We start from the raw sequence: 12,142 nt of genomic DNA, 5'->3' as shown, positions 1-12,142 counted from the left end.
TTTTTTTTTGGTTTTTACTTTGCCATAAAGCACTGTAGGAAACATTAATAGCGGTGAAGCAGGATTGCCATTTACCATTTCCCACGTTGCTAAAATGTGCTTTTTTTATTTAGGCTGCCCCCTAGCGGCAGGAGTGAGCATTTCGGTTATTTCTTTAAAAATTCATAACTCCTCACAGGAATGGGCTAGAGACTTACTTTTTTTTTTGACATACTCAGAAATTTATGCTCTACAGGTCGCGGGCCTGATCAAATCATCTCGCGGGCCGGATCCGGCCCGCGGGCCGTATGTTTGACACCCCTGATCTAGGAGATCTAAAATTGCAGTCTGTTTTTGAATGCTTTCAACACAAGAGACTCCATCAGCTTTGCAAAAAGACCGAGGCAATTTAATAGGAATTCTACTCACTGTTTGCTAAAAAATCATCAAGGTCGAGAAAAACCTTCATATTCCTTGTGCTTGACTCTCCTGAAGGCCAGCAGATAACACAGTATAAAATGAGTGAAACATACAACCAGGCGTCATATCTTTTGAGGATGACAGCACCAAGGCAGATATAGTATGTACTGCTGTCTGTGGTGCTCAAAGGCAGTTATTGTCCAATGAGAGCACAAAGAGATACCCATTCAGTGTGCCTCTTTGTGGATATGTTTAGATTCAGATTCAGAAAACTTTATTGTCTGTCGTAACAGAAAATCATCTTTGACGTGGCTCGACATACAAACAGGATAATGCACTGATGGGCATTCATACAACATTGATTTCTGAGAGCACACACAATGCGTATCTTAAAACAAGTATACATATTAAAAACTGTAAAAATAAATAAGATAAAAGCTGTGGATATGTGTAAAGTGACAGTGCGTCAGGGTTCATTTGTCCATTGTTCATTGTTTGTTTTTAAAGGGTCAATATCCCTGTAGGGTGCCTTTTGGTGTCCCATGCACAAACTAGTGAATTACTGTCTTAATTTAACTTAAAAATAATATGAAAGAGGTTTGTTGTACTGGACAATGGTTTTCTATCCTTGACAAAACATTATTTGGCTCTTCAGATACATATTTTAGATTTTATTCAGTTTTGTAAAAGAGGATATGTGCTATTTTCCCTTGTCCCTCGCAGTGAACATTAATTTACAATTCAAGTAAAATGTGGTCTAATCATACAAATTATCTTTTTTTTAATACAATTATATACAATAGTAATAATATTCAACTAGGGTGTATTTATAATTTGAACACACATTTTTAATTTTAATTTATTTAAAAAAAGAAGATGTTTGTCCACCCTGTCATGTTGGAGAATCCGTCCAATAAAGAAAAGGTCATCCACTCCAGGAACACCACAACACCAGTGATTAATGCATTTCATTGATGGGGAATGTAAAAGGCTGAGTTTAGTATTTGGATTACTTTCCTTCATACACATTGTCTTTGTAAAGGTTTGCTTACAGGTTTGTCCGAAGCTTAACATGTCACCATAACTGTTGATAATTCAATATGTGTATGTTTAACTATAGACATTTCTCTTCAACAACCATACCAGCCAGTTATACAATCTTAGTTAGTTGTTAGCTTACATGCAAATTTAAGATCAAAATGTCCACACTGTCATCATCCTCAATTGTCCACCCTGTCATGTCTTGCATTGGGTAAAGTGGCGACAGGGTGGACATTCCCATGACAGGGTGGACATTTCAATCATTTTAAATGGGAATTGTAAATGATGATACATGCAAGACAATTGTGTGGACACAAACACAGATACAAGCTAGGTCATTATTCTATAGTATTGCTTATTCCTGGTTGGATCTCACTGTATCATTGCCTTTATCATTTGGTCACAGTGAATTATTGGAATTTGCACAAATTGCTCGCTGTCATGTGATTGTCCACCCTGTCATCTTGACATTTTTAGATTAAAAATCAGTCATACTGTAAAATATAATAATATTTAATCTAGTGTATAACAGCTAAGTGAGGGATGTGATAATGTGCACAAAAAAACTTAACAAAATATCACATTTACTTTCCAAATCAAAGAAAGCCATGTGCGACTTGTGTGTGTTTCTTTGAAAACGAAGGGATCACGTACATTAAAAAAAAAAAAATTATAATATGAAATCAAACAAAGTCCTTGTTTAGGAAAGGGACATCATACCTTTTATAAAATGTAGTTTTCATCTTAAAATTCAAATAAAAAACATGTTTAGCAGTAATGTACATGTACATCTTACACTCATTCCTCTGAAAACAGGTCATAATGAACTAGAAATAGGTGTGGGAGCGCCGTAAATATATATTTACACAACTTCAGGGTCCACTATTTATGATAAAGCATAAAGGATATGGAAATTTAGGACTAAAATTTTCAAGTATTGTGAGGGTGGAAAGGCACCCTACAGCGATATTGAGCTGTTTATGGCAAATGGGTATGAATTAGTTTTTGTGTATGTTTTTCTTAGACTCCGGTACTCTATACCGGCGGCCTGATGGCAGAAGTTGGAAGGACTTGTGCAGGGGGTGGGTGGGATCCTGTGTAATGAGGTTGGCTTTCCTTTTAACTGCCTGGCTGTGGAGTACTGATAATTGAATTTGAGTTTTGCCAGTTATTTTGCTTTCTTGATTGATGATCCGAGAAAGCTTTGATTTGTTTTTGACAGAGGTGAGGGTGAACCAGGATGTGATGTTGAACGTGAGTATAGATTGTATGAGTGATTTATAGACAGCTGTTAAAATGTCCTGTCTGACATCAAAGAGTTTCCTCAGCAGGAACAGGCGTTGCTGTGTCTTCTTGTACACAGAGTCTGTGTGCTGGGAGAAGGACAGGTGGGTGTCGATATCTGTGCCCAGGTATCTAAAGGCCTCTACCTGCTCAACTGTCTGCCCATTCAGCCGCAGAGGTTCAAAGAGAGGTTGGGGGGAAGATGTTTGCCTCCCCCCACAACACAGCTCCTTGGTCTTGGAGATGTTGAGCTCCAAAGAGCTCTCTTTGATCCACAGCATCAGGGTGTTGACCTGCTGATAGTAGGCAGCCAGAGAGGAGTGATCCTTGATGTCGGCCACCAGGGCCATGTCATCTGCATACTTAAAAAGGGAAATGTCACTGTTTTTGTTTGTTATGTTGTTTGTGTAGATGGAAAATAAAATCGGTGATAAAACACAACCCTGGGGGACACCGGTGTTTAAAATCATGTTCTTGGATTTAAAGCCATTTACCACCACATGCTGGGACCGGTCCTGCAGGAAGTCTTTTATCCACAGGATGAGTGATGGGTTGACTTGTAGATCCAGCAGGCGGTTGCAGAGGGTGGCCGGGTTGACTGTGTCAAAAGCAGAAGAAAAGTCCATGAATAAAATCCGTGTGTGGGAGTGTGGGGAGTCCAGCTGTCTGCAAACGGTGTCCAGGAGAGTCAAACAGGCATCCTCCACCCCACGCTTTCCCTTGTAGGCAAACTGGAGTGGGTCAAGCTTGTCCACCACCACAGAAGTGAGGTGATCACACACCACCCTCTCCATACACTTAGAGAGAATAGATGTGAGGGCCACCGGTCTGAAGTCCTTCATCTCCTTGGCGTTGGCTCTCTTCGGCACCGGTATAAGCGTGGACTCTTCCACATCCGTGGGACACAGCTGGAGTCCAGGAGATGCTGGAATAGCTGAGTTGAGCATAACTTTATGTTAAGTTCCATTGACAGTATGCGTTTATATTAATGATAGATTTTGTTTCTCTACAAAGTTTGGAAGGACAAACCAGCCACACCCTCCATCTTGTTTAAGTCAACTTAGAGGGAATGGATGAAACATTTCTTGCCACTTTAATTTTTTTTTTAAATTGTTACTTTTTATCTTTCATAACTGTTCTTCAAATGCTCATTTTGGACAAGATGATGTGTCAATCACAGCTAAGCCCCCTCTGTTCCATTTCTTTGCCATGTCTTCAAAAAGGGATAAAGTAGAGAAAATAAAAGTCCCAAATAAAAAGAGAACTACCATCTCCCTTCACAGAGAGATAAAGAAGCTCACTCCCTTTAGCTACAAACATCTTCAGAAACCCTGGCCCAGATCTGATGGGCATGATTAAGTCTCTGCTTCCAGCCTGCGGTGAGGTTCCCCGCAGCTTCCTGGATAAAACGGTTTGGTCTGTGGAAGTGCTGATATCTGTAGGCTGTGTGTGCAGTTCTCTTCTCCCTTATACACGTCCCTTCCCTGCTGTATTTTGAGTCATATTTTCCATCTGCGGCTGAGTTCCTTTAGTTTTTATTTCCCTTCTTGCTCTGGATGAATTTTAAGTTATTTTGACTTCTAAAAAAACCAACTGTAAAGCTGCTGATAAAAGTGGAGCAGTGTTAATTTTGGCAGCAAATTCTGATTTAGTCTTAGTCTTAGTCTTTTGAATATCACACCATTTAGTCTTAGTCCTATTCTAGTCATCTAAAATCTTTTAGTCTTAGTCTAGTCTAGTCTACTAAATATAAGCAGATTTTAGTTTGACTAAATCTACAGCGGACTTCGTCGACTAAGTGTTTTTCTTCATTGATTGGTATTAAGTTTTGAATATGCAATACAGACACAGATTTAATGGTTGTAATACAAAACATGTATTCTATTTCATTAGTAATAATCTCACATAAAATCAGTATACCTGACTGGATAGGGGGGAGGGGGGCTTTAAGAGCCTTTGCCCGGGGGTCCATTATCTCATGATCTGTCTATGAACCAACTGGATTCCACAATCTTTTTTCTTTTTGCGGGAAGCATGCACAAGCATTATTTATAAAAAAAAATAAAATAAAAAAAATATTTTAAAAAAGTGGGGGGCCCCACACTAGGTCTTGAAACGGGCCCCGAGATTGTTAAGGCCGCCCCTGGGCAGCAGCAGCAGCACGCAGTTGAGGTGCTGATAAATTTGAGCAACTGCACCTTCCTTTAAGCAACACTGCTGCCGCTGTGTGTGTTCGGACTTCTTTTGCATCAAAGCCTTTAAGGTAATACAATTAGAGGTTTTAATTGAACGCTGTCCATGCATCGGAGTTGATTGTAACTTAAAAACAGAAACTAACGGACGGAGGCGGCAGTTTCACATGGCTCTGTGTATTCAAACTCGAGACAGAGCCTACTACAAACAGATCGCGGAACTTAGCCGTTCCCCTAGACAACGTTAACGGGCAGGATATCCCTGACCATCATTTTTGTCCATCATACCGCAGAGTTTTTCAGCACAGCGGCTTACTCCACCCGCTCACACCTGCGCGGTCTCCCGTCGATTTTCCCCGAAATAGGGTTGCATTCGCTGCTTTGCACTGATTGGATTTCTTCCCAACTTGTCCCACAAAAAGAGTAGTTCTGATTGGATCTCTTCTCCATTCGTCCCGCCCTAACAGTTTCGTCTAGTTCCTATTCGTAGACTATAGTGTCAGTTATATTAGTCTCAGTCTTCGTCATCACATCTGCCTTTTTATTTAGTTTTTATTTAGTTTACGTCCGTGAAAAAGGTTCGTAGACGAATATTTTTCGTCATAGTCTTAGTCTACGAAATTAACACTGAAGTGGAGTAAGTGATTATGGAGAATGCTTGGGGCATGTATTTAGCTATGTTGGGACCCTTTTTTCACATTCACAGAGCCTAGGCTGTGTATTCACACCAGGTTTATTTCAGGGCACTCACAGTATGGACAGGTAGCAGATCGTGTGGAGATATTCACTGATTTTGAAGAAATTTTGGCAACAAGCCTTCTCTAGAATCGCAGACTCCACCTTTAAATGGCACTTTCAGAACAGACAAGAACTCTGTGACAAGCTTTCCAAACATACATGTAATGACATGTCTGATTCTTTGCATGTGGCTGTCAACAGATATAATCACATTGGTAGCTACAAAAGAAAATACATGCAACTTGTTCAATACTGTATAGTGCTGCTGTGTTTCTCTTTAATAGGGCAAATGTAAAAATGTAAATTGCTAGGTGAATCTTGCATGGACAACCAACTTCTTCTTCTTCAGTTCACATTTGACGCCAGCCGTCGGAAAACCGGCATATGCATTTACATGTTAACAGGCACGTGGGGGGAGTGTGGTTTACACAGTGCCATCTGCTACTGTAAATGTTCACAATAGGTTTTGTGCGAGTTGACACCACGCAGGGACATCTCTCCGCCATGTTTGAATAAAGATTTTCGACAGCACACCAAATCATCAGCTTTTTGAAGGCCTCCAATCAGCTTGCAGCCGCCACAGGTGACATGGTGGCAGCAGTGGCGTGCACAGCGTTATTTTATTTGAAAGCATTTTTAATGTGCTCCAACAGGACAGTCACAGCAATGCTGCCACGAATAGTTTTTTCAACGTGGGTTTTATGAGTTTTCATAATGTAAAACTCACAGAGTACAGCAAACTTCAAGTTCAATAAAGTTAAAACATGAATTTCTATAATAAGGGTTGTCCCTACAGTACGTTGTGGTTAAACAAGTAAACATTAGCACGAAGGGAATGGTTTGATTACATATTTTCCCATTATTTTCAGAGGCATTGAACCACCATGACTTACTCTTAATAAGCTTTGATTATTTATGCTTTAAAACTGCAAGCCAGAAGATTGTCTGGAGAGATATAACTCTAAAAGCATGCATGAGGCTTCCAGCGTAACCATGCAATATGGAACACAGTAGTGCAACATTGGTACAATTCATTCATTCACATTATCATTTCAAGCCACGAGAACTTGTTTGTGGTCTATAAGCTATTTCTTTTTGACCGTCTTGTAAACTCTTTAACTCAATTCTTGTATAAGGTTTTGCTGTGTGCTAATCAACAACCGCATGACTCTTGGAAAAATATTTTTGGCCAAGAGTCCACAATGGGGAAATACTGTATGACAACGTACTCTTGTATACTTCAAAGCCCTAATTCTTTCCACCAGTTACTGTAGCTGATTATATTTGGAGAAGATGTCATCTTCACTGGTTAGCCTGCATGACAACAATGATTTTCCACTTGTGTCTCATAATCATAAGAGCCAGGATTTCGGCATGTGTTAGTGTGTGTATGGAGAGTACTGCAAGGAAAAGATACGGACACTTCCTCATGAAGAATCGTACAGTGGTTTGGTGCGTTGTTTTTTTTTTGTCAGGGAATGTAAAAATCTAGGACAGAATGGGCCTTGGGGTGTATCAGCAGCTACCAGCCATCACTGAAGATGAGCTTCAATCCACTGATATGGAGCCTGTGAGAGCCTATGAAACCTGGCAGCACGCAGCCCTATGGAGAATACAAAGGTCTGGTGCCTCGATCAACATGGGGTGAAATAACATTGGACAGACAGAATGAAGAAAAATGCAAAAACTGATTTTTGGTTTTAGAAAATGTGATATTAATTTTTTGAAACATGAGACATCTGCTCTTACAAAATGATTGGCAAGAAAACTAGAAATGTGGTGCGTTGGAGGATTGGTAGCGCATTTGAAGTATTTTGTTGCCAAAATGATCACTCATTTAAAGAAAAAAAAATGCTGTGTTAATACACAGCCTAAGCTCTGTAAACAAAGGGAGCCCACCGCAGCTAGCAACATGCCTGTTTATAGAGTGGTACAGGTAGCGGATCGTGAGGAGATATTCACAGATTTTTTACAAAAAATATAATAGGGTTGATAACAAGCATTCTATTCTCCAGACTCCACCTTTAAGTCAGAGAATATTTGGAAATGTACTGAAAAGTAATTTGTCTCTATCATGCAATTACCACTTTAGGTCACAGGGGTCACTGTTTAGCTTAATCAAAGGTTCACTTCTAAGTGCTGCTGATTGACTGCTGATGTTTCAGTTTCAAATATGATAATAGCAAACAATAACCTCTGCCCTGGCTCTATTATGCAATGACTGTACGCCTTTAAGCTGCTGTCTGATAAACAGTGGCGATTCTAGGGGGGGCCATGGCCTTTTTTTTTTTTTTCAATATTCTTTTTTTTTTATATATTTTTTCCTGATATGTAGCCTAGTTCAGAGATGATATGTATTTATTTTTTTCTTTCTTAACTTTTTTTTTTATAGGTAGTTGCCACGTTCATCACACAAACACTCCAATCCACTGATATAAGATCAGTTTGCAATTTTCAAGTACTAAATTAATGGTAGGACTGTGGCCACTAGAACTGGTCTCTGGTCAGCAAAGGTCTTGAAAACTGCATAAGTGTGCTTGTGACACGCGTGCCACCCATGCACGTGTATGGGCATGTGCCCCAGCAGATTTTTTAAATCTGAATAAAAAAATAAAAGTTTGTAGTTAGCAAGTGTAACATGTTCTTAGTAAGGGCAGAATTTCATAAATAAAAGGTTTATTCTTTTAGCAAGATATTTGGTCAAAAGCTAGTGGTCATCCGTCCCTCTGTCCAGTTGTTAGGCATCTGGCTGCTAGCAAGTTATGTTGTCTTGCTAATTTTACTATTCATCTGAACTGAAATAAATGTTGACTTTTTTCTTTATTCTCTTGGCCAGAATGCACCAGAATGCTTAGATTACATGTTAAAAACACAAAAAAATCTTCTGGGGGGGTAGCCCCCAGACCCCCCTTCAGGGGTTTAGTTTTCTGACAAACATTACAATGGATACTAACATGATTTGGGCATTTGGGATTATAAATCATCTTTGAATTGGCTGTACAGCATATCAAATGCTATTCATTCAGGTGTGCGATGGCCACCCCACTCTAGCTCTGTGGCCCACCTTGGCCACCCCAGTCAAAATTTCCTGGAATCGCCACTGCTGATAAAAGTTTATAGATTTTCACTTGAACCAATCACAACAAGCTAACAAGGTTTTAGGCCTATCTATCTATTCAATTCAATGGGGCTTTATTAGCATGGAAAAAAACTATGCCAAAGCTATTAATCAATATGAAAACAAAAGATATTGAGGAATATGAAAACAAAAACTAAATCTACTGAGCAATGTGAAAATGTAAACAACTTTAGGCATTTGAGCGATATGAAAACATAAACAAAAGTTATTGAACAATATGCAACAAACAAAAAATAATTACATTCTAATAAACAAGCAGACACATAGCAGGATATTTTTTTAAATTTTATTTTTGGATCCATCAATGGCCTAAATGTTTTACTCTCTCCCTGTATGTAGCCTACTGTAAATAAAGTGTAGACTTTATTAGGCTACTATTTACTGCGGATAGTAAAGGGTTAACAATGTGCCAAAGACGTAGCCTACTAAAAGAGAGAGAGAGAGAGAGCTAGAGGGAGAGAAAGAGAGAGAGAGAAAAAATCCTCCTCAGCTGTGACAGCCAGGCTCTGTGTAGAACAGCACAAACCGGTCACCCTGGCCGCTCGTCAACCGTCAAATTGAGGGAATGGATTTTAGCCCGTGAGTAGGAAACGGGAGCCTGAGGAGCGGCCGTCACGGCACGTGGTTGTAGAACGGGATCAAAAGGCGCGTGTTGTGCGCGGTGGCCGCCTCCGTCTATTCTCACGGCTCCTCTCTCTGGCCAACAGTCAGTGCTGTTCTGCGCGTGCTGCTGCTGCTTATTGGTCGGTAGCGTCGGGCAGTTTCGGCCGTTCACTAATAGCCCGCTCTGTGTCAATGTGTGCTCGTGCGTGTTCTGTGTGCGCTTGAGCCGGCAAAAAAAAAATCCAAGACCAACACAGGGCCAGCCCGAGCCAGGAAGGCGCAGGCAGGCAGGCAGGCAGGGCAGAGAGAGGCAGCCCGCGAGCGCTCAGCTAACAACAGTACGTTGCACTGCGAGCGAGAGATGGTCAAGTCCACACCGGGGTTTCTCCTGCTGCCATTGCTAATATGTCTCCAGCACTGCATTGACGTCCATGGTAAGTCGGAACACGCTGTGTTTGTGTTCGGTAGTGTGTTCGGTAATGTTTGTGTGTATAATAGAAAACACGCTCTGTGTGCGGTGTTGTTAGCTAACATTAGGGAGCTGCTGAACACCTGTCTTGGCTGCTCCTCGAAGGAATGACCGTGCTGCTTGGCTACACCTTTGGGCTAATCAACCTTGCTCTTCTGCCCTAGCAAAGAAAGGAAACCCCTCTGCAATAACGTCTTTCAGGGGCAAAAGTGAGATATTTACTGCGGAGTGTTTTTAGTTTTCTTAAAGGGCGCTCTCGTCTTGAGTTAATTTAGTCTGTTATTTTTAGACAGTGTCTGTTTGAGCTCTATCTGTTTCTGGATATGGGGGATGGAGAGGCCCGTTTATTTAGCCTTGCTTGATGCACAGCAACTGCTTGGTCGCGGCTCCTTCACGGCCAATTAGCCCTGCGGTCAGCTAATTGCACGCTGAAAACACGCAGCCAAACAAAAACCCCTGCTTCTTGTGATATGGTGTTGGCTTGTGGCGTTTATTTGGGTCCCTATTTGTCGTTCACTTCCACTGTGTGGGATTTCTCCTCTTTCTAAACAACCCCCAGCGACGTTGCTAATTTATTTATTGCTGAAGTGGCCGCCGACAGAGGGAGAGGGATGATGGGGGAGAAGCATAAAATGGGCTACTACAGTGCTTCGGTGCAGAGCAGTAGGCTACATTTGATGACAGGTGTATTCTCAGCACCGCAGTCCCGGTAGGATTAGCAGCAATTGAGAGCATGTCATGGGGGTAGAGGGGGGGACCGCAGCCAATTAGGGACCGCAGGTGATCCCAATGAGGGGCTAATTAACAGCACAGGGGCCGGTAGGTCCAGTCATTCTAATCACCAACTGTTGGTAGGCTACTTGTAGCACTACTGCAAACTGCTCTACAACGTTCGATTATGTATTATTATAAAACTAACAACATATTAACCTAATATTTTTAAGCACTATTAGCCTAAATATCAGCAAATAACTTGGGCCTAAGCAATTGTTGATACAAAACCGAAAAACAGATAATTTGTGCTGAAATATCTGTTTACACACTGCATTTCTAAATTAACTAAACATTCTATATTTATACACACATTATATATTGTCCTACATATATTATGAGAGAAATTAAAATGCCATATAGTATTTTTTTAAATGAAATCATCTTTAAAAATAGATTAAACTAATCTTGTTTTCAATTTTAGAATTTCACAACGCCTACTGTTGCTTTTTTCCCCACATTATATTTTGCTCAAGATGTAGCAAAACAAATCCCTGATGTTTACTACCAGTATATATTTAATGGGCTGCTCAGTCACTAAAATGTCTGAGTTCTTGGAGCGAAGAATGAAAGAATGACATGTAGTATGACGGTCCGAGGTTATGGCCTGTTGATGACATTGTGGAGCATTCTATTTTGGCACCGGGTCCATCAAATATTTACAATACTTCAGCATCATTTTATTAATCCTTTCTGAAACTAGTTTTCACGCAGGCTAAATGATAGAACAGAGAAAGAGAGACAGAGAGGCTGTGCTGTGTGTGGCTGCATGTGTCTTGCACAGATTACTACCCCTAACTAGTGCTTGCGCTGGTGCACACATTCACCATAGCGTACTCCCACCCACCATCTCCTCCTCAGTCTCAGCTCCTAACCCAAAAACACACACACACACACACACACACACAGCAATTCAGATTGTGTGAGCCTATTTGAACAAGACGTCACGCAAATTAGATAGCGGCAAGAGCAGCGGCGACGGCAACGCTGGCCTGATTTAAAATGGATTTCTTTCTTTTTCCTCCACGGTTACTGTGATACTATGCCTAGACCCAGATCTTAAGCTAGGCTATATGGGGGGGGGGGGGGGGGGCTGCATGGGGATGCGCTTGGCTCTTAAAGTGGGCGGGGTAGTGGACACAGGGAGGAGGAGGAGGAAGAATACACTGCAACCACTTCTGTTACTGGGGAAAATTGGATTACCATGGCCTCCAATGTGACAGCGTTTATAGTGCCCACAATGATGTACTATTTTGGGAGGTAGACAGTTCATTGTAGCTTGGACGCCTGTTGAGTCTACCAGCGGTACTAGCAGTGACATGATTGTCATGTTAAATACTCTTGTCATTTCAAGCTCATTGCTTTAGGTAATAGCTGCAGCCAGAACATTGTCTTTAATAGACCTAGTATTGCATCGCAAAAAGTTGAGCTTCATGTTTGAAACCTGACTTTTTTATGTTGCTCTAATATGTCAACTTGTTTGTCTGTTTTTGCACTGTCAGATGG

The 12,142-nt window shown here is 41.0% G+C and overlaps 1 protein-coding gene across 2 annotated transcripts in view; it reads left to right on the top strand.

Moving 5' to 3' along the window:
- The first annotated feature begins 9,273 nt into the window (after positions 1–9,273).
- The window catches only part of vldlr (very low density lipoprotein receptor), a 53,629-nt gene continuing 50,760 nt past the window's right edge, over positions 9,274–12,142 (top strand). For both annotated transcript variants that reach the window (XM_080046493.1, XM_080046492.1), the window contains exon 1: positions 9,274–9,830. In XM_080046493.1, coding sequence (XP_079902619.1) covers positions 9,758–9,830 — 73 coding nt within the window. In that variant the 5' untranslated portion in view covers positions 9,274–9,757. The remainder of the gene's footprint in view (positions 9,831–12,142) is intronic.

This window comes from Ammodytes marinus, assembly GCF_949987685.1.
Source record: "Ammodytes marinus genome assembly, chromosome: 18".
Taxonomy (NCBI): domain Eukaryota; kingdom Metazoa; phylum Chordata; class Actinopteri; order Uranoscopiformes; family Ammodytidae; genus Ammodytes; species Ammodytes marinus.
The sequence above is the reverse complement of the archived record's forward strand: the minus strand, read 5'-3'. Positions and strand labels throughout refer to the sequence as shown.